The sequence below is a fragment of the Falco cherrug genome, chromosome 7 (assembly GCF_023634085.1).
Source record: "Falco cherrug isolate bFalChe1 chromosome 7, bFalChe1.pri, whole genome shotgun sequence".
Taxonomy (NCBI): domain Eukaryota; kingdom Metazoa; phylum Chordata; class Aves; order Falconiformes; family Falconidae; genus Falco; species Falco cherrug.
The window spans coordinates 61,798,297-61,820,589 of record NC_073703.1 but is presented as its reverse complement, the minus strand read 5'-3'; the positions used below and the strand labels follow the sequence as shown (position 1 = coordinate 61,820,589).

General features: G+C 43.3%; 1 protein-coding gene and 1 long non-coding RNA gene across 3 annotated transcripts; one reads left to right on the top strand and one right to left on the bottom strand.

Annotated features, from left to right (window-relative positions):
• The first annotated feature begins 8 nt into the window (after positions 1-8).
• LOC129736560 (uncharacterized) lies at positions 9-9,915 on the top strand. 2 transcript variants are annotated; one of them, XR_008733340.1, is made up of 4 exons: positions 9-954; positions 1,999-3,589; positions 3,784-5,708; positions 5,742-9,915. It is a non-coding gene; the product is annotated as an uncharacterized LOC129736560 (long non-coding RNA). The 2 variants fall into 2 exon arrangements; XR_008733341.1 differs by lacking the exons at positions 9-954; positions 1,999-3,589 and adding an exon at positions 3,613-3,689.
• Positions 9,916-10,052: 137 nt separating this feature from the next.
• On the bottom strand, positions 10,053-21,980 carry PSMA6 (proteasome 20S subunit alpha 6). The gene is made up of 7 exons (XM_055717206.1): positions 21,765-21,980; positions 17,615-17,709; positions 16,775-16,856; positions 16,367-16,522; positions 14,228-14,406; positions 11,941-12,035; positions 10,053-10,261 (listed from the first exon to the last, which is right to left on the bottom strand). The coding sequence occupies exons 1-7, from the start codon at positions 21,838-21,840 to the stop codon at positions 10,204-10,206; spliced, it is 741 nt and encodes a 246-aa protein (XP_055573181.1). The 5' UTR covers positions 21,841-21,980; the 3' UTR covers positions 10,053-10,203.
• Between the last annotated feature and the right edge of the window lie 313 nt (positions 21,981-22,293).

Here is a 22,293-nt window from a genome sequence, read left to right as displayed (position 1 = left end):
TACCTTTACTTCTCCTTGCTGAGCCAGTAACTCAGATTCCAGTTGTGGCAGTTTCCCCACCCCAGGCAGCAAACAGCACCCAGCCAGCAGGTCCATGCAATCCAGGCGGGACCCTGCAAGCCACGAGAGAGGCACATTTACGTGTGGACCTGCTGACGCTACAAAACGCTGCTGGCAGGGCTGGGGCTGACGCGTGACCCTGGGGAAGGTGGGACTGACCCGTGAGCTCCATCCACACCCGTGCCCTGCTGCCCTGCGAGCCTGCAGCTGCTCCCCAGCAGCGAGCATCGCCCCCACCAGTCCTTCCCAACATCTCCCAGCCCACGTCCCTGCAGGACAGCGGGAGCAGTCACACTCCACAGCACGGAGGGGAGCGGGAGGTGAGGTGCATACGTGCCTGGGCACAGATAAGCTGCAACATCCTCACGCAGCCTGCAACACATCCCCACTCACACCCTCTGACTCTAACCCGTCATTTCAGTTGGTCCTAGCAGATCTTTTTCCAAAACTTGTTGAAGAGGCCGAACCCCAAGTTCAAGCACTCAGCTGCAGCAGCGAACTCAGCAGGGAATTTTAGGACGAAGCCATTATCTGCACTGTAGTATTTGAAACGCAATTGGGTTTGACCTACAGCCCCTAGGTGGAAAGATGTCAATGCCTATCCAGCCGCAAGGGAGAAAAACATAGACCAGATCATTCTAGTCTTATCAGACAAATATCCATTAATCACTGTTGGTCCAAAAAAAAAACCAAACCAAAACCAAAGAAAGAAGAAGAAAAACCACACTGTCCCAGCTGCAAAGGCCGTGATACGTCTCTGCACCGAGCAGATACAGCTTGGCTCAGCTGCAGGAGATTCAGAGGCACTAGAAAAACTTTCAGAGGGGGAAGGATTCTGAAAAGGCCGTGCACATCCATGAAGACTTCTACTTTATTGACAGGACCTGCAACCAGGTTGGGTCCCGGGCTCGTTGGGTGTTTGGTGCTGTGGTGGCACCATTACCCAGTGTGGGAATTCCCTCCCGGGAGGAGCCCTGCGCTGCGGGCATGGTACCCACAACAACAAGCCCAGGTTTTCTGCTTCTTTCAGGGTGGGCCTAGGAGCAGCTGGGGGTGGGGGAAATTGCCTTGAAAAGTTTCTCCTGTTTACAGTTTAGCTTTACTAAAGCAATTAACTGCTAAGTGTATGGAAGTTGGAGGGGGTAGGACTAGGACAAGCACCAATCTGATGGATTTCAAACTGTCCTTATCCTGGTATTTTATAAATTCCTTTCAGCAGAACTTCTTGTTACTTTTGTCTCCAAAAAAGAATACTGATCCCTTCTCTCAGATCAAAAAGTGCCTGGGACCGGGGCACAAAAGGTGTTAAGGACAAAACCAGAGCAGTTCATAGAAATTGGTCAGTTTGAATGAGACCACTCTAAACACATTAAAAATTGGTTGGAATAACCATAACTTCTTATTAAGCAGAGGAAAGAAAGATGGCTGGTGATATTTCTCACTGTTGGCAGTGGCAGAGGGCTCCCCGAAGCCCCCCGAGGTGTCAGGCTGGAGCTGGAGGGGAGCGGGCAGGATGTAGGAGCTGGCGGAGACACGGCCACCGTGCTGCTGTCACTGCCGAGACCGCACCACGCGAGGATATTTTTAATCAAAATTTTCAAGCACAGATTCAGCAGAAACAAGCCAAGCAGGTTCTGCTGCGACTATATTTAATTGTGGTTCTGAACCCTCCCACACAGCCTGTGGCACAAGGCTTGCGAGCGCACAGCGGTGCTTGGGCTGGCATCCCTTGCAGCTCGGCTATCCTTGCGTGACCCTGCTTCCCGAGGACAACGCTGTTTTCTTTCCCAGTTCTAAAAATCAACGGGTGTGCAAAACCAAGTGCCCAGGGTTTTTTTCACTGTTGTTGCAAAACACTCAAGTCGTGTTAAATGCGTACCTTTCAGCATATCCATACTTGAAGATTTTTGCCTTATTTTATTTATTTCTTTTCAACAGACCTTCCGAAGGCTGTCAGAGGCAGAACATGATGGGAAAGCAGGCAACAACGTACTAGCCAGCACAGCTAACCTGTCTCAGCAGCTCCACGGTATTTGTCAAGACCAGAGGGAGGGAGCTCAAGCCTTTCACCAGCGGGAACCACTCCAGACAGTAACCGCAGCTCTTAAATCCAGCCCTTTCAACCACCCATTTTACGCAGAACTGAAAGACACACATGCATAAAGAGTTTCACAGTCTTTGTATGGCTATGAATGAGTAGGTGCCTGCGAAGTGGGCTGAAGTACCATCTGGAGGATTGTACTTTTACTGCTGGAGAGTGCCAGGAGCTAGCAGTGCGCGTGAAGTTGGCAAAGAGCAATTGTTTATTCTCCTACCTAAAGATCCATCTCAAAATGGTTTAAAACACCAACACGATGTAACTGTGGCAAGCTGCAGTGCGTGGCACGACCAACTCAAGGGGCGCGCTTTTTGCACTCTGACAGGGTGGTAATACAACAGCCTGTGCTAAACTGGGTCCTACCCTCCCTGTTTCTGCAAGATCTTCCTTCTCCAAGTGTTGGAGCTCACGCAGCTGCGTGGTGAGCCACTGAGCGGGACCAGGCAGAGGTTAAGCCTGCAGCGAAGAAGGGCCAGGTACTGGCCTAGATGGAGTCCCTGAACTGGGTCAGCTTGCAACCACATGGATGCCATCGCCAGCACGAGGGATGGCGTGGGGCCGCGCTTTTTCCATTTCCAGCCATTTCCAGCTTAGGTCTGGTAAAGACACTGTGAACCCACACCCTTGCTTGTTTGTGCCAAGTGCCAAACATCATGAACCTAAGGCTAGAAGCTGAAACAAGCCCCTCTGCCCACTCGGCTCTTGCAGCACACCTTGGCCTCGCCAGCCCTTTGGAAAGCTCCACACTCCTGGCAGAGCTGGGTTACAGCACGTACCTATCCACACACGCTGATGCCTGTTACAAAGCATTCACGTACAAAGTGTTCACATATTGTGTTTTGATTTGCTACCAGAGTGGGAAAGCATCACGTACTCATTATTGTCTGCATGTCAAATAAGGGCTGTACCATCATTTTGCAAATATGTGCTTCATCAACAGAAGCAGTTTCTCAATCGTCCTTCTGCTGAACACATTGCACGTGCTTTCATTTATCATCAGGTCTAGTTTCAGAGAGCAGAAAAATCAGTTTTATCCTCTTTTTCTCTATTAATAACTAAATTCCGCTCTAACACTGAAGGGCAAGGACCTTTGCTACTTCATTCCTGTAATATAGACCTCTTGTAATGCTACTTCTCACTAATTCTTTCTGTTATCTTCCTTTTCTGGACAACCTTATTGCCCTCTTTCAGATCATCAAAACCCTCACCTGGATGCCAGGATATTCACAACATCTGGGTTTGGGTTTTTCTTTTCCCCCCCTCCAAGACCTATTTTGCAGCCCATCTCTGTAACTCCTGCCTTTGAATTTATGCCCCCTGCTGAACTACCTTCGCGAGAGCTCAGATCTGCTTCTGCGTTGGAGTGAGAAAGACGTAGGTGTCAGCGCAAAGTACTCGAAGTAGGAAAAAAGTTAAAAAAATTACTTCCTGGTGAGTACCGTTGTCACCCAAGGGATACAACTATTTTTGCACTTACAAAGCTGATTTTACACTATTTTATACTTTATTGGTTTGTTACTAGATAAGAAAGGTTAGTAATGGAAATTTCTCCTGGACATAAGAACAGGGAATATCACCACCTAACTTTCCAACAAGTATTCAACAAACGTTTCTCCTGTGTGCAGACACCCACGAGGCAGAGCAACCCCGGAGAGCTAAAGGTTAAGAAATTCTCTGGAGACTGAGGGTTCGGGCAACTCACCGCTACCTTGTGGTAAGTCAGGCAGCCTTCGCCATCATCACTGAAAATCCTCCTTTCTCTCCCATCCCTTCTGCCAACCTCCCGGGCAGCAGCCCTCCAGCCTTCCTACAGGCACATCTGGCTGCCTTTGGGGGAGGTGAGTAACTAAGCTAACCTGGTAGCCTGTGTTCAAGGCTCACCACATCCTTAGGCAAGAAATGTTTTTTGGTTTTTTTTTCTGTCAGCCAGGTGTTTCCAAATACTGTTAACTGAAACTAGGCTAACATTCAATGCGACTAAACATCTTCATGGCACCCTAAAGGTATGAGCAGCTACAGGGGGTTTAAAGGACCCCTTACAAGAGGTGGAAAGGGAACTAAAGAAAAGCTGCCCACCCCGCTTGTGCTAAAACCCAGCCCGAGGTGGCCGCCCCATTTGGCAGCCAACTCGCCACGGGTTTTCTTGAGGCTACAAGTTCTGTTTTCCTAAACGCCCTAAAGCTGCGCTGCCCGGAGCCCCCCTGCCAGGCCAGCCACGCCAGCCTCCCATTAGATCCGGAAAGGAGGCTTCGATGGATTCAGAGGACTGATACACCCCTTCTGCCTGAAAATTTGCTTGCAAGGCAGGGTTTTGGCTGCCGTTCGCCCCAGCTGCACCGCTGTTTAACCGGACCCTGCTCAGGCGCCCTGTCCTGCACTGCCCCCTGGGCTGGTACCGCCACCGCAGGGCCAGCAGCAAGGTTAGCGTCCAAACCGAGTGAACACTACTTCTCTGGATGGATTTGTCGTTTATTTATTTTTTTAAATATAGGCTTGTTTCCAAAACAGGTTCCCCAGGTAGCCCAGGAAATTGCTGAGCTACGCAAGGGGTACAGGAGCAGAGGAACCAGGGAGGAGCTCCTGTAACAGCACTGTCCTCCAAAAAGCCTTCTTCAGACTAGAAGGGGGTAGAGCCTTGATGCTGCTTAGATGAAGGCTGGTGTCATCTGCTGAGAGAGGCAAATACCACTTAGGTGGAGCAGGTGTCACCACATAGGTTTAAGCCAAAGAGTAGCTGAGGGGATAATGGTCTATGGATACCCTGTTCCTTCAGTGATGCAGGCTGTGGTTTCCGCAGCGGCTTAAACCAGAGGTAGCGCAATCTCGTTTCCCTCTCCTCTCCTTTACACCAGCCAATTTGATCCTACAGTGAACTGATTACGGTCACTAATCCAACAGAGAACTGAATCAAACAAAATAATACTGCCCATTAGTTTAGTAAACAGAACAGCTCATTACAAATGTAAATGAACACCAGAGCCGGCTGAAGGAAGAGGGCAGACATAGCTGGGATCAAAACAGGGAGAGCAACATACCTGCAAACATCACAGCAACATCAGATGTCACTAAAAGGCATCCCTATTCCTGATCATGCCAGTCTATGCACATCTATGCCCCGTTTCTCCATCCACAGTTACTGTTTGACTCTAACTTGAGAGAAGGTTGCTCTCTAGTCTAAGGAATCCCATCAAGGATTAAATACCTTACTTTGACAGCTCTCTAGGTCAGCGGGTGTCGCACGAGGCAGTTTTCTGGTGAACAGTGAATGCTGTACCACTTATCTAAAGGATGACGCACCTCTGTTTAGTTAAAGTCGGGAGATGTCCAAGGACCCTTATTGCCACATGACGGATGCACAGACTGCTAAGTCCTTGTGTTGGTTATCTTTAAAAGGGACATTTTGTCTTAGATTCCTGTTGTACATGCAACGTGACGAAGATGGAGACTTTAAACATGACCGCTAAGGAATAGAATCTGCATAGAGACAACTCCTCAAGGACATTGTCCAGGCACAAGATATGTTAATGTTGTTAACTTGAAGATATACTAGGTCCTTAAATGGAATGTGCTGAAGATATACTAGGTCCTTAAATGGAATGTGCTAATTGTCCAGGTGTAACGTACATTGATGAGTTCTCGGAAAGTTAATGAATAGATGTGAGTGACTTCTATAAACAGGGGGCTGAAAGGTTCCCTCGGTGTGCATGATTTTGGTGGAGCGATCCCCCATGCAGCCAGCGCTGCCGAATAAAGATAACCTCCGCTCACTCGAATATTGGTAACTGGTTCTTCAAATCACTGGGAGAGAAAACAAACGGATATAATTTACTGGCCAAACCCCCCCCAGTTTGGCTTGTGTGTCCTGAGCTGTACCGCACACTACATCGCTAAAGCCTTAGCTAGGAAACTTATTGCAGAGGCTCGTGGTTCAATGTATATATCAGTTAAGCCACAACAAATCGCCCAGCAAGGCCACACGGTGCATCTGCAGCGCCAGGAAGCTCAACGGTAGCTAACAGGTTCTAAAAAGGACCAGGATTAAAATATTAACCCCCCAAAATGGAAGCACACACTTCTTTGTAGATGACTCAATTCTGCCAAATGCAGTTAGCTGGATTTTGACTTATTGGTATGCTGGGTCTGTTTATTCACTGGTTTACAAATACAACATTACAGTTCCCATACTGAACATTGCAGCACAGAATTTTCATAGATGATGGTGATACAGGTAAGACTACTATGAAAGAAAAGATTATCATGCTAAGAAAAGCTTGGTGAGCAGCAGCAAATACTGCTGATAGCTGAGGTTTCTGACGGTCATTTTGGAAATGCAAGTTAATCTGTACAAACATAGTACAAGGGATAGGAGAAAGTGGGCTTTTTTTTGAGGCTTTGTTTTGTTTTCTGGTTTTGGTGTTGTTTTTTTTTTTAAAGAGTGAGAATCATGATAAATAAACAAAATCCAGATACTATTTTAAGCAGCTTTGCATAAGCACGTGATGATCCTTGGTTTAGTTCGGGCATGAGAGGTTTAAGTTCACTGTTCCAACGGATCCTGAACTACAGGATGTCTTGCATTGTTTCCAAATAGTTTGGGTTACAGCAAAACAAGAGAACAGAACAAATTGTTACTAGCAAGAACTGGCTGGAACAAACTACGGCAATTTAAGAACTTCCCATCTGAGGAAAAAAAAAAAAAAATCACTGATTACAAAATAAAAAGTAATGGCCCTATTGTTACTACCCTGTTAGTGCAGGGATTTTCTACAAGAAAACATGAATATGCTTCACAAAACTTGACTTCATGAGCCAACAAGGATGCTGTTTTGCAGAACTTAAAATAGCAGGCTTTGCTTCTGTGGTGGGGGGCGGGGGGGGGGGGGGAAGGGAAAGTTATTTAATTTTTTCTTCAGATGCCAGCAAGCTACAGATCTAGTGCTTTCATCTTACTTCCAACAATGTGCACTGAACCAAAATATTTCTTATTTGGTATACTCGGACCTTGGCTTAATGAGAAACAGGACAGAGAAGGTAGAGAAGAATGCAGCATATTATTCCAGATCATTAAAATTGCTTTCATGTATCTACACATACTTGCTCCACCCGAACTTTCCGTTTACCTCTCTGTGCTTAAGACTGTCGCCACTGGAGGCTTTACAGTGAAAAGGTATGGTCTAACACCGTCCACTGATTCTGTACCAGACGTTGCACTTAGGAAGCACCAGAAATCCTAGAGAGGCTCATTACTGCCAGCCTTAACATCTTGTGTTTCCCTGCTGAATACACAGACAGCTCCTGATGACCCACAGTTTAGGTTAAGATTCCCCATTAGGCTATTTCTTTCTAAAATACGTGCCGTTACTGCTTCTGGGGATCCCTTGTGGGGTTGCTCCTAAGAAATCCAGATGCTTTTCACGGAGTCCAATAAATACTGATTTACCTAAGCTGATTGCGTGTACTTGGCATTTGCATCCTTACAATCTGCAGCACAAACAAAGCGCACTGGGAACGTAACACGGACACAATTACAAGGCTGTGCAGAGGCAGCCCAGTTCAGTATAGATAACACTGATCTGGGTCTAGTATGCAAATAAGTCTCGATCCTGTTTCCTGCTTAACTACTCGTGCATTTACACTGTAACTGCATCTACCAGAGTTTTCAGCACTGGCACAACAAACCACAAATACATGGAGCAAGCCCAAGTCTGGTATGACTCAATAAGCTCTACCCAAACCAGAAGCGGTGGGATATCATGCATACTCTGGTTTCTCTGGAAGCGCCAGGTTTGAAGCAGCAGGTGATACCAGGTACAGATCAACACCAGCCGTGGCTGGTACGGTTTGGTTGCAGGTGCTATCTGCTCCAGGGGGTGAGGAACGGGATCACACGTACACGTAATACATGGGGTTTTCCCATGAGGTCAGGTATCCCCATCTGTGTAGCCGCCTTATCTTAAACAACAAAAAGCTTTGGCTGAAAAAGGAAAACCCCCATAATTGGTATGAAAAAGAGAACCATGCATTTTCACCACAGGACAAAATACTAGCAAAACCCAGCATTTCAGTTGTTGAGATTTTAACTTTGCTAATTAAAAAAAAAAAGATCCAACATTCCTCATTAATATATTCTAGGCAGCTTATTTCATCATCTCTGAACACAAGATGGGATGTGCTGCATTGCAAAAATGTAAGGTATGAGCAAACACCCATTGCTCTCAGAACCACCACCCGACTTACACAATCACATGCAAGCTCCAAAATTTAGAATTAAAGGCGTTGCAGGGAGTTCTGATACTAAATAGTATGCAAATGTGCTCTAGTCGTATGGCTCCCCGATTGTTATCTTCCTTTCTATATGTTTTGTTCAAGAAGTCATTAGTGAAGTTGTATATACACAAAGCTGATCAAGAACCAAGTAACAGTGGATTATATTTTATGGCAGAGTAAATGATGACTTGTAACTACTCAAATTCCAGGTTGTTATACAACTGGAGTATTAGGAAGAAAGGTCCTAGGAAGTTTCAGAAACTCAGCTGTCACTGACAGCTGGAACGACACAGACCTTTCCAAATGTGCCACTAGTGTTTGTTCTGCCAATTGTTGCGCAAAACCACACAGAATTCTCAGATAACCAACACCAAACCAGCACTATCTGACATGAGGGAAACTGAAATTTGGAGGCACTAATGGAAATTCAGGAAGCTTTGTAAAGTCAGCAATTCACAGGACATTTGAATCTCCTCAATTTAGTTATCACATAAGGTTAGCATTATCTTTTATTAAAACCACCAAACATAGAATTGCACCACCTTTACTACAACCAACTTGAAAAGTACACATTCAAGGGGCTTTAACTGTAAAGCAAAAAGAAAAAAAATTAAGCTATCCCAGTCCTCTGATGTCTCAGGAGGCCTTCCCCAAAGGTCTCAAACAGACAAAAAAAAAAAAATCAAAGACAGTTTTGGAGTAATTAAAGCCAATAAAGGAATAGCATAGCAGATGAATAAGGTAAGAAGCTAAGTTGTAATAGAGCTTGGCATTCTTCCAAGACTACTCTCATGCTTACCCAACAGCTCAAAATGCCTGGTGATCTTCCCTTTCTCCTGTGTCTCCTCCCTCACGACTTCAATCATCTCCCTTTTTGCTGCTGAGGCTGAAACCTCTTCAATTGCAGCAAAACAAAAATGCGTTTTTCTTCACCTCAACTCACGTTTTTGCAGTCTTCTCTTTTGTCCTAACCCAGAACATTTGAAGGAGCAAGGGGAACTGCTTCCCAGAGACATTCTTGTTGATGGACTTTGTCTATGGGCCCCATCCAGCCCCAACACTGTTTCTGGCACTGCCCAAAGCCTCAAAACCAGGTAGGTGGCAAAAAGCCAAAATCCCAAAGTACACTGCATATAGAATCTATTCCCCTAAATAAATGTTAGCTTCAGAGCTGTTTAATTATAGCATATGTCTGTTAAATTCACCACCTGCACCCCACATATATCAGTCTAAATGAATGCACTGGGAAGTGCAGCTCAGGTTTTCTCCTTCAATTTTTGTCCTATATCCTCAATAAACACCTGAACAAACATTAAGATCGTCTTAATTTCCCCACAGTTAAACCAGTAATGTTATAAGCCTTTCAACATCAGGGCAAGAAAAGAGAATGCATGTAAATGTAAGAATTATCTCAAGACATACACACCACATAATCTGATATAAAACTTTACACTAGGAGCCAAAGAGCTCAGATGAAAAATACAGTGCAGAGTATAAAATTTCTCTTAAAATACAAGTGAAAGGCAAGCAATCATCACAGACATATTCAAAGTCATCAAGCATTTTGATAAGAATTTCAGGGAACTGAAAGATTTTTTAAAAAAATTACATTAGGGGAGACACCAAGTATTTCAAAAACCTCTGTTTTATTTGTACAGAGTAAAATACATCATATAGTGAACATTGTTTTCCACCCATAACCTAAAGCCATTAATATGTGTCATCTTTTCACCAAATATCCTGGCCAGAAGCACAGACAATGGAAATGGGAATGCTAATTAGTCTCTCTCTGCCAGAGCTACAAGGTGCACATCAATCTCCGCTTCTGTAAGGATCCTGAAAGGACAAAAAGAAACCTTAAATAGCGTAAACTATTCTTCCCCTTAAACTCCAACATTACAACCTAGTATGTACAGAAATTATTTTTATACAATGCATTTTTCAGCCCTTTCAAGACCTGCTACCAGGGCCACAGGCCAACATTCCAATTCCTTTTGAAAAATAAAGGAAGAATCAAAGGCACTAGAGACCAAAGAGGTAACACATGGTAGAAAAAGGGCAGGGAATTCTTCATGAGCAATCTATTTACAAGGTGGGACGTGGTGAGAAGAATGGATATAATAATTAGCACGATGACTCCAGGGGGACACCAATTTGCACTCTGCTTGTTATCCATCCTTTCTAAACGGGGCATAAGATCGGTAATTGAAGTCTGGCAGAAAGCTAGCACCTGACCCTTGAGCAGCAGCAGAAAGGGGGCAATGCAGCTCCTGCATTACTTTCTCAAAAATGCTGTGCTGTTCTGTTGCCCTAAACACACACCACCAAATGCAAAACCATCCATCATCACCATGTCAACTTCAAACCGATTAGGAAGCACTCAAAAGACTGCACCTGTAGGACCCAAAGGTTTGAAGCCTCTCTCCAATCCCTACCTACCAAGTAGCTAAAGTGCAGAGGACTTTTCTTCCCCACTCAGCTGTTCCTCTTTCTTCTTTTTTTATTTTTCCTCAATAAAAAAAGCAATGAAAGACTAACTAAGGCAGAAATAACTGAACTCCTCTGCAGCAAGCCAGACTTACCTATATTTTAGGTAAGACATACCTAGAGGGTCCTTTTGCATTAGCAAAAAAGCCCCAAAACTTATTCTCCCACATTTCATGCATATGTCTGCAGCTACACATTGTTTTGGGAGGTGGCTGTCAAGCACACTGTATCTGATGTGAGGTGTAGCCCTCAGCAGGAAGATTTCCAGGTGTTGCCTCGATAGATTGACCAAGTAACCTTGCTGCACTCAGATTCAGGCAATAACAGGGGAGGAAGGAAACTGCAGGTGTCTTGCTTTTGTGCTAGGTGGGAATGCAGTGTACTCAAAAAGTAAAAGTTCAGCCAGTTCCAAATCACTGCAGTGATTTTTAAATCCAGGATCTTTTAATCTTTTTAAGTTTAAATCGAATATTTCAAATCATACAAATTCATAATCTATTAACTATATACTGGAGATGTTAAAAGCTGCTACAATTACAAGATAAGTAAGAATCACTTAAAGATCACATTTAGAAAAGGATTTAAAAAATCAAGGGACTTGAAAAATTTTCCCCAACATAAACCCAGACTTTACTGCGTTAGCGGTCACAACTATGATTTAGAAGTGGACTCCAGATATTAGTACAAAGAAAATTTTTTATTCTTTTAAACATGAAAAAAATCACCTAGACCAGATTTAACTACATTTTAATCATCACATAAAGCCAATACCCTTTTAAGAAACAAAAGGCAACACTTTTGTCCACTGGATCCCTTAACCATATCAAACATTTTAAAACTGTTGTTTTTTGGTTTTTTTTTTAAACAGTGTATTTTACCTCTACATATTCTGAAGAGTTACAAGGAATAAAACCTCCAAAACTTCACCTTCTGACATTTATCTTTTTCTTGATTTACCATGACACGAAGTTAAAATTAACTGCACATGATCAGAGAAACACACGATTTTATCAACACCGATCACTTACCTGAATTTAGGATTTTCCACTGTAACTACACCAACTTCTATTTCTGAAGGTTTGAAATCAATGGATAGTACAGTAGACAGGCATGTTATTGCTGTCTGAAAGAACACAAAACCCCCTATCATTAAACAGAAAGCACCAAGGCTTTTTTTTTTTTTTTTAATAGACATAGCATGAACAACTACCCTTCCTTCTAGTTGTAAGTTATTTTTAAATTATTTCCTTCCAACTCAAAACCTCTGCTGAAAAGTTTCAAATAGTCTCCCCTTGTTACAGAATACAGTACCTCTCCAGGTCGTCTCCCTAAAAAGCCCAATCTACAGGAACCAAAGGGGCATGTCATTTTCATAGCAGAAAAAACCAACAACCCCAAAACCTTTTATCATGCAAAGATTAAAACCCCAGGTCCCAAGGACAGAAGGTGTTTCATCAGTGGCAAACAAGACAGACACCACCATTACAGTCCAAGATTACTCAAAGCACACGTCACTTACATAGCTTCCATTTTGGCTTTGCTTCTGGTAATTAAAGTTATGTTGGTTGTTTTTAAAAGCTGCATTTCATCATGGCTTAACTTATTTTTTTCCCCCACCCTAATCATCACCTGTTTTTAAAGGCGTTCTTCGCAACCGCACTCGTACTTAACTCTGCAGTAGGGTCACAATAATGCTAAAGATGCATTCCTAAAATGATGACTGAGCCCAAAAAGAAGTTCCATAAAACAGCTATGTAGCTAGACGCTTATCACATCAGTTATTCTGATCTGCTGGCATTTAATTCTGATCAGTAATGCGTCAGGAAGCGTAGAATACCAAACAAGGCTTTCCTAAAGTTTATTTTTAGTATGTTGATAATTGATTCTGCAAGAATTCTGTAAGACTATATAGATGTCTTATGAGAAGACTGCCAAGTTGTAAAAAAACAAAACCAAAAGATCCGAAATGAAAACCAAAATTCTTATCCTTGGAGCATTATCCCTAACACACCACAAGCTTTTTTTTTTTAAAAAAAAAAACACAAAAAGGCAGCGTGCCTGTGTGTGTGAAGAACGTTACAAAAATGCGATTCTTTTTTTTGTTTGACAGACTCGCTTCTCCCTGTCACTGCTGATTTTTAGAGTAACACGTTTCTGATCTACATTCACAGTCTCAGCATTTTTAAAAAGACAACAAAAAGGTACAGAAGCACATCCAGGATTTGACTGGCAGATTAATTACCAGTGAAGTATTTGTGCCATACCATGGAAGTATTATGAATTAAAAACAAGAATATGAAAAGACAGTTTCATCTACCTCCAACAGCTCAGCTAAGAGACATGCACAGTATAATAAAGCAGTGACAGAAAAACACATTCAATATGAAAAATATTTAGCCAGGATAAAAAAGGATCTCTGAGGTAATTTCAAATACATTCAATTTCAGTATGCTATGATTATTTACCCCTCTCAGGATCTTTTTAAAGAAATTACATATTAAGGAAATCAGTACTTATTAAGGTATAGACATCAAAATTCTGAGTTTTAAGCTGAAGAACTTTCAGTTTAAATGGTACTTCCACAGTAACGTAGACTTGGAAGTAATTTAGCTGATGGTCTGAATCTGCATAGCACTCACAGGGATCTTAATACAGTAATCTCTTTAATTTTACAGGGGGGGCAGCTGCTTAGGTTATTCCTCATTTCAGCTGCTGATCTTGTGATGCAGGAAACATACCATTGTCATACATATATGATAAGAACAAGGCCAGGCAGGAGAAACAGGCGAGCCATGGAAGAGGACTGTTTATAGACAGTGTGAGGGAAAAAGTAAGGATGATTTATAAAACAAGTTCACTGGCCAATTTTATAAGTGGGATACATTCTTATAATGGGCCTTGAAGAACCGTTTTCACAGTAGGCATAACAACTGGTGTTATATATACTGAACTGACAAAGAAGCACTATCCCGTCCTGTTCAAAATGCTTTCTAACATGAAGATTGTTTTAAGTGCCACTAAAAGAAAACTGTACTGGCTAGTAACGAAACACCAGCTGCAGTAGGAATGCCACAATTACAGATTCTGCTTCCGCTAACGTAAAGGAGAAAAAAGCAGATGAGATGACTATTTAAACATTCGCAAAATGCCTGCAAACGATTTTTTGTTGGAACAGCTACGCTTGCTCTGACAGCAATGCAGAACTGTAAGAAAACAGGAAAATGCCTATCTGCATTCCTCTATATCACAAACCTACATACAGCATACTCATTGAAAATACTTTTAACAAATCTTTATTTCCTTCTGCTGGCCTACCTCTACTGTTTGTTCATATGTCCAATCAAATTTCTTCTTTACTTTCTTTTCCAGAAAACTGGTTGACTCTGTCTGTTTAACTCCTGCAGCTGTGGCCTTGAATCCACAATAGTAACCTGCCGGATCACACTTGTATACCTGAGGGCCGTGTTCTTCATCAATACCAATCAAAATCATACCTTGAAGAGAAAAGTTGTTAATTTATTTCCTTCCCCAATTTTAGCCATTTCATTCAAGTGAAGAGCAGAATAGATACTCCTTTCCTGTGAAAAACACGCATGCACAGCAGTACATTTTTGGGAACCTCTTTCCTCTTTCTCTCTAATTTGCCATTTCTTACCAGCATCTCATTATCAGGTACAAAACTCAGTTTAGTGCAAGGTACATTTCTGCCATTCCCAAAGACTGCTACTCATTAAACAGAAACATTTTTGCCAGGCTCAGTGCCTGAAGAATCACAAAGTCAGGAAATACACAAGTTTAATCCCGATACAAAGTTAACCCAACCACAGTTCGCATCCTGTGTATTATAGGACACTTCAAAAGTATAAACAATAGTTCTATTAACGTGCCTTTTACTGGAAAGCAACTTTACAAATCTATTGAAACTAATGGAAATATTAAAAGATCAGCTTTAGATTTCTTGACTGTAATCATAAAAAGCACTGCATTACATCCCTTTTCCTCTTTTAAAGGAAAAAAAACCCCAAAACTGAAATGGAATGTGGAAATATCAGAACATAAACCCGAGTCTTTGAAGACCATTTGACTAGGCACTTTCAGGTTGGACAGACTTCAAGTAACACAAACTGGTCACATCACTGAAACGCATTTGTGTTCACCCACACTTGTATATTTACAGTTGTATAGTCTCAATATACATATTACAAATAACTCAAAAACAATACTTGCAAAAAACAAAACAAAAACCAAACCAAAAAAAACAAACCACCAAAACAGAACAAGGTCAAGGGTTTAAACTACTTTTACTTCACACTTGTGTAACTTCTAACTGGTAGTTATAGCTGATAAGCTATTACTACAAGAGAAAAAAATTTCCCATCATCTTTTCAAAAAAGGTTAAGGAAAGTTAAGAAAAATACACTTTTATTCATGTATTTAAAAAAACTCCAAAACCCAACAGTTTCCAGTAGTATCAAGGCACACAAAATACCAAGGGAAGAAAGAAACAATAATTCCTGAACATTACAAGCGGTACAAGCATAGGAAAATTGCCCCATCATGGAAACTGTGGTGCAACCCTGAATGTTACTTTTTTTAGTGAGAAGTGCTAGTGCTTACTATGATTACGAGAAGTGATTCATCAATTCTGAAACTATTCTCCTAAAAAAAACCCAACAACCGACAAAAAAACAACAAGAAAACAAAAAGAAACCCAGACAATTTTAATGAAAAAGTAATTGAGAAAACCTTAAGTCTTTTATCTCAGTTCCCGGACAGCCTAACAGCACAGTTATAACTAGCTCACAGCCAAATGAAAGAGAAAAAAAGTCAGAACCAACCCCAGAACACACAGATGACCAGAAATATCTATAAAAAGCAACTCTATAGACGTATTTTATTTAAGCTGCATTTGTTGTTATAAAACAAGACTAGTGTATAAATGTTTGCAAGTGAAATTTTTAAGCACTTCTCTGCATTACATATATCATGGTTCAGAGCAAAAATTATGCAGACTTTTGTCCTATACATAGCACTTAGATCAAAAAAGTCACAAAATCTGGACGAATGTAATTGCACTCTCCATAGATCTTTTTTAACAGTGATATTTATCCAGACACAGACACCAGTAAAAAGAGCATCTCCCATCCACAGACATCACTGCACAGTGCAAACAGACTAAGCCCCAAAACCTAAGGTGAAATAGTATTAGACATTTTAGAGAGGCTAAATCATTTACTCCAATTCAAACGCTAAGTCAATGGTAATAATCATGGCTCCAATTCATGACTTCCAACACTACTCTCTCATTCGGCTGCTCATCCCTCTTACTCCTTCGGTTACATCTGTATTGTATCACAACTGTATCACAAACTGAAAATGGGTGAGAATTTCTTATACTTGAAGTTGAAGCTTAAGACAGGAAACGAAAAGATTAATTTCCTGGAGTATACTTACAGCAACCAAGAGGCCTCATTTCTGCATTTTGCGTATAGACCTGAGAAATATCTGCAATCCTTTTACACAGCATATCCACAGGGATGTCATAGCCATACTTGTACTTCCAGTTAGCAGCCTCATAGCGGGCTCGCTGCACCTGGGATCTGCTGTCAGCTAGACAGAAAGAAGCGATATTAATTTCACCGGACATGTACCATGTCTATTCCTAGCACTGCTCGAGAACGCTAATTCCAGGCCCAACTTCAAGTCATCTTTAAATATACACATTAGAACTTGTTTAAGTTCTCCAAAACCACACTGAGTGGAACAAATCTCCTAGAGTACTTATTTATGTGATGCAAAGTTGGGGAACTACCTAAAAAACCTGACACTTCAGATACTTAAAATAGATGGTGAATTAAATACCTGTCATTCCTGTCATCACACAGCCGATATTTTCAGTAATTCTGAATAAATGAGTCACTGTGTTGGAATCCAGTAACTTGTCCTAAAGAGGAAACAGAAATAATCTAATAGAAAACACTGTCCTTCAAGTACAAGAAAAACAAAAGACAGACTCTGAATGCTCCGGTATCTACAGAAGAGCCCAAGAGAATCAACCAACAGCTACAAATTGTCATTCAGGCTCTCCATTATCTACTGCTATAGGCACATGAAGGAAGAAATAGGAGAATAGCGAAGATAAAACCCATAATATCTGGAAAAGGATGACAGCTAAAGTGTGACCAACACCGAAGTCCTTTTGCCCCTGAAGAAACTTTGAGAACACACATGCAAAAACTTGGATTCTCATTGTGTGCTGCCCTTCAAACACAAGGGTTTTGCCCCTTTGTCAATGCTGTATCACCACTGTGCTGAAACACTCCTGAAAATCTTCACTGCATGCTATTGGTATAACATTTCTGAGTAGGAATTAAAGAAATCAGGAAATTAAGGACAACTCAGCCCTTACAAGCCAAAGTAATGTATGCATGCTGAAGTACAGCAGAACCAACTTCATATTTTAGCTTTATCCTTTTGACAACTACGGAGAAAACCAATATTACAGTACTTGGTGAGGAAATGGACAACTGAGCACTAAGTGGAGCTAGAACCTATAAGCAGAATGATAAGATATTCAATTCAAACACCAATATATGTCAATGCAGATAAATATAATAACAATGTTGCAGAGTCTCACCCCCACCTTTCTTCTCATCTCCTTCCAGTCCCGTCCCCGCCCCCCCCGCCCAACAGACTACTTACAGGTACTTTCTTCTGTGTTACAATTACTGCAGAATCTTTCCCACGAACAGCTACAGATGTAAGTCCACCTTGGTTTATAGCCTTAAAAGCATATTCTAGAAAAATACGTAAATGTTAATAAAAAACAGTGTTAGTGACATTAGAGCAATTAACTCTGACACCTCCCCCAACACCAAAATCTCACCAGATTCTGGTCTTTTTAATACTTGTGCAACACTTTGTATCTTTAAAGTCTTTAGTACAACACACACAAGAACTTTCTCATGGGAATTAACTTGTGAAGAGAGTCAATGACTCTCTTCACAAAACCCCTACTACTGCTTCCTCCAAATATTTCTAATAATTTGCCTTTTTGTTCAGTTAGAATGCTTAACAACAACAGAATTTCTTTAAAACAAAAAGGCTGTTCCGCACTTGACCAAAATATTTAACCTTAACCTACAGTGACTGTAAATCCTTACAGAAGATTTTTTTAACATGCAGAAGTTCAGTATTTCAAGCATTATCACCACTGCAAGAATGTAATTTTCTTTTGTAGATTTTAAATGATACAGATGAAACCTGAAATGATGGACCAGGCACAGACAATGGGTTTTAACCTTACTATCACATTTTCTGACTTGACGTTCAAACATTGCAATGCTTTTTATTCACTTTTTAACAAAACCTATGTACATGCCAACTAAACAGCATTATTCAGATAAATATAATGGATTAAGATCTACTTGTTGTGATCCATGCAATAAATTTCCCGTGATTAATGGTTTCAAAAGCCTCAGAAACAGCAACTTCAAAAATTATGATAAACATTAAGAACTTCCTAGTATCTGGTTAGGAAAGGCAAGTTTCAGGTAGCAGCTAAACACAGATGAATTCTTTGTTGGCTGTGTGAATGAAACTGAAATTTATAACATGTCTAACTAACTGCACAGCAAATTGCTAAAACTATCCTCTAAAATAATGGCAGCAAGAAACTCAGCTGTTTTAAAATCTGCAGTGTGATCTATGGAAGGGACTACACAACAGGAGAGAAATAATCCGAAAATGAAAAAACAAATCTTCCAAGAATAGGATCTTAATGTTCCATCTGCTGAGTCAGTGTTGTGGAAGGGCTGATTGCCATCTATCCATGGCACTGTATTTATTACTCTTAGGCATCAGAGCATTTACTGGTTACCCAAATGTGCCACGAAGAATGTTTCCCCTTTTCTCTGCACTAGCTGTGCAGCTCCACTCACCTCTTCACTTGCCTTCCCCAGGATGATCAGTGCTAGCCTGGAGCAAAGCACAGAACCCAGCGAGGCATGAGCTAGCACTGCCCACATACTGGTCATGTTTGAAGCCCCAGGCCACGTCTCTGCAACACCTGTTTATTTACGGGTACAAATATCTGAAGGGAGGTTGTAAAGAAGATGGGCAGAGCCAGGCTCTTCTTTAGTGGTGGCCAGTGACAGGACCAGAGGCAACAGGCACAAACTGAAACACAGGGGGGTCCATCTGAACACCAGGAACACACTTTTTTACTGTGAGGGTGACAGAGCACTGGCACAGGTTGCCCAAAGAGGTTGTGGAGTTTCCTTCCTTGGAGATATTCAAAACCCATCTGGACATGGTGCTGGACAGCCCGTTCTAGGTAGCCCTGCTTGAGCACTGTTCTGTGATTCTGTGACACTTAGGTGGGAACAGGAATAGGTGCCCTCACAAACTGGTTTTGCTCGCAAGTACTGGCAGCCAGGCTTACTGAACTGCAGTCCATTCTCACAGTGTTCCTATTACCATCTGCATTGCTCAGTTTTCAAAGACACAAGCCAAAAAGTGAAGTGGCTCTTACAGTATAACAAATTCAAATTGCTAGTGGCATTTTAAGCCTGTTTTCTGCTATGTAAGTATTTCAGTAGTACTGTACACATTCTCTCTGAAAAGAGTAGCCCCTTGCTGTTCCCTGAATACATCACAACAGTCAGAAACTTAACAATAACAATTTTCTTCACCTCCCCAAATTCCACTTAGCTGAAACATCACCTTTGAAGATAGGAACTAATAGGTGGCAAGACACCACTGATGCTCTGAAGGATTTTAACCACAGCAACAAGAAATAAATATGAAATAACTGTTACTTTTCTAATATGAGATCACTTCAAAGGCACATGAGCTTTGGAAGCAGAAGACAGATCTACGGTAAAATACAAGCATTTCAGTCCAGTATCACTACACTGGAAAACTCCACTCAGGTACTGCCGAATTCCAGCAAAACTTCAAGTTTTAAGGCAGCCTTAAAGCAACACGTGTCCATGGCCATCCTTCACAGCACCTGGTTAATCTGAATCCAACATAGGGACAAGGACATACAGGGTTCAAAAACAACGTAAGAGAGAAAGATAGAAGCTAGATTCAGGTATTTGACTGCAAGCAAACATGAGCTTTCTGTCCATGCTGTGGCAAGGTGCTGGCCAACAGACACACAAGCGTGGCACCGTGCCCAAGTTATCAGCCTGGCTGCAGACAGAGTGAGCTCATACTTGCTGGAAGTTAACTATGCACACCTACTTATTTTTCTTCCTATAGCATACAGGTACTTCAAGTATCTTTAAGACACCTTCAGGCTGTGTGCACACTCTCAAGTACATGCAGATACTTGCTTCTAAGACACCGGTAAAAGATACAGTTACTGCACGTCTCTCATACATTAACCTAATGGTTGAGTATACCCAGGAGGTGGAAAACCAAGGCTCAGTTTCCTCTTTATTACAGGATGCAGAAACCATTCCCAACAAGTAGTACTGCAACAGAGAAACAGCCAGAAAGGCAATGCAAACCAACCAGCCTGTTTTTAACGGCAACGGCAGGTCAGAGCCCATGACTCTTCCATTACTGAGCCACTGACATCCCGTCACTACCATCCACATGGATAAGGCTTATTACGCAAGTTGCATGCATGCCTTATACACACTCCAGGTATAAGACAGCACCTGTATGTAGGCATCTAGTACAGGTAACTTTCTACCTGTGTACAGACACCTACACATAGGCACCTTCTTAGTTGCTCCTTGAAGAAACGACTGCTTGAGGCTGGGCCGCCTGCCCATGAAGCCTATTCCACACAGCCTTCTTCCTGAGAAAAACTCAAGGACAAACCAAAAGAAGCTATTGGCTACAATGGACAATTCATACAGTCTGGTCTCAGCCACCTCCTTTCCTGGAGAACAGATGGATGTATGGGCACGCCATGCAATGCACATGCAGGGAAGCCACTGCAGCTGGGGAAGAGCCACTAAGCCCCAGGAGAAGATGGCATCAAGATGATGCTGCCAAAACAATTAATCTGGCCCCACTGAAAGTTCCTGGAGAATCCTCACAATGAACTGGCCTGCCAGACTGTGAGTTGACTATGCTGTTACAGAGTATTCTGCAGAAGGAGCACCGTAAGGCTCTTCTGCAGAATCTGGTGCACTGTAATAAGTATGAATACAAGATTCAGTGGCCTACAGAAGAAAATGAAGATAGGCTGCAGTTTAATTGCAGAATGTTCAAAGAAGCCTGGAAATAAAGGATGGTTGCTGCTATGTCACAGGCCATGATGTACAGAGCACATGGCACTCAGGTGTAACAAGAGCAAGCATAGGATATCTCCGAACACTGACTCTTACTCTGGCATGCAGGGTTTGAGCAGTTCAGGTCCCATTCGAAACAGCTATTGTGGTTCTTGGATTCCCAAGCACAATGCTTGTAAGTGAGGCAAGAGAAACTGCAAGAACACTTTAGGAGAGGTAAACAGTTTCTGGATAGCTGTCAGCTTGGTCTCCCAGCACCTGAAATCAAACACGGGGAAGCCACAGCAGGTCCCTCTCTGCGGCAGGGGACACTCGAGGAAGCCTAGCCTGGCTCCAGGCTTTCCCTGTCTCGAGAGGATCCCTCTCCCAGGCCGGCACCACCGGGCCGGCACCGCTCCAGGCTCCCACCAGGCTTCTCCCCGCACACCGCGGGAGCAGGCGGAGCGGGAGCCGAGTCTCCCCGGCCACGGGAAGCGCCACGTCCCGTGTCCCCCCCCTCCCCAGAGGCAGCCCGGCCGGGCGGGAAGCGGCGGCGGCTGAGCAGGCCGGGCCCGTGACGGGGCAATTCGGCGGCAGCATCCTCGGTGCCGGACACCCACCGACTTGGTAGAGGCGGCCCTCGGGCGAGAAGATGGTGATGTGGCGGTCGAAGCCGGCGCTGGAGCCTCGGGACATGGCGGGCGCGGGCAGGGGCGGCGCGGCGAGGGGCTCACGGCGTGCAGGGCCCCACCGCTACCGCAGCCAGGGCACCCGCCGGAGCGCTTCCGGGTTACGCGCGCGGCGCAGGCGCCGGAGCCCCCTCCGCTCGCGCACCGTCACGCTCCCCCCCCGCTGCGCACGCCCCAGCGGCGCCGAGCATGCGCGCCGCCCGGGCCTGTCGCGACAGGGCGCCCGCGTCGTGAGCTAAAACGCAGCCCGCTGCAGTGCGGCAGCTGTCACGCGTGTAGGCGGGGGGGCCGGCAGCCGGGTCCCTCCGGCTGCGCGGCGAAAAGGCGGGTGAGGCCGTGGGGCGCGGGCGGCGCGAAGCCTCGGGCTGCTGAGGGGGGTGGCGACTGAGGGGGGGGGTGAGCTGGGGGAGTGCCTTGGGGGTGAGCTGGGGGGGAGGGGGGGCGCCCTAGGTGTGGGTGA

Coding starts and splice junctions, on each gene's coding strand:
- PSMA6 (XM_055717206.1), bottom strand. CDS start 21,840: ATGTCCCGAGGCTCCAGCGCCGGCTTCGACCGCCACATCACCATCTTC. Junction 14,407..16,366: donor AATGAGGCCTCTTGGTTGCT/GTAAGTATACTC, acceptor TTTCTCTTCAAG/GTATGATTTTGATTGGTATT. Junction 12,036..14,227: donor CATATGAACAAACAGTAGAG/GTAGGCCAGCAG, acceptor GTGTTCTTTCAG/ACAGCAATAACATGCCTGTC.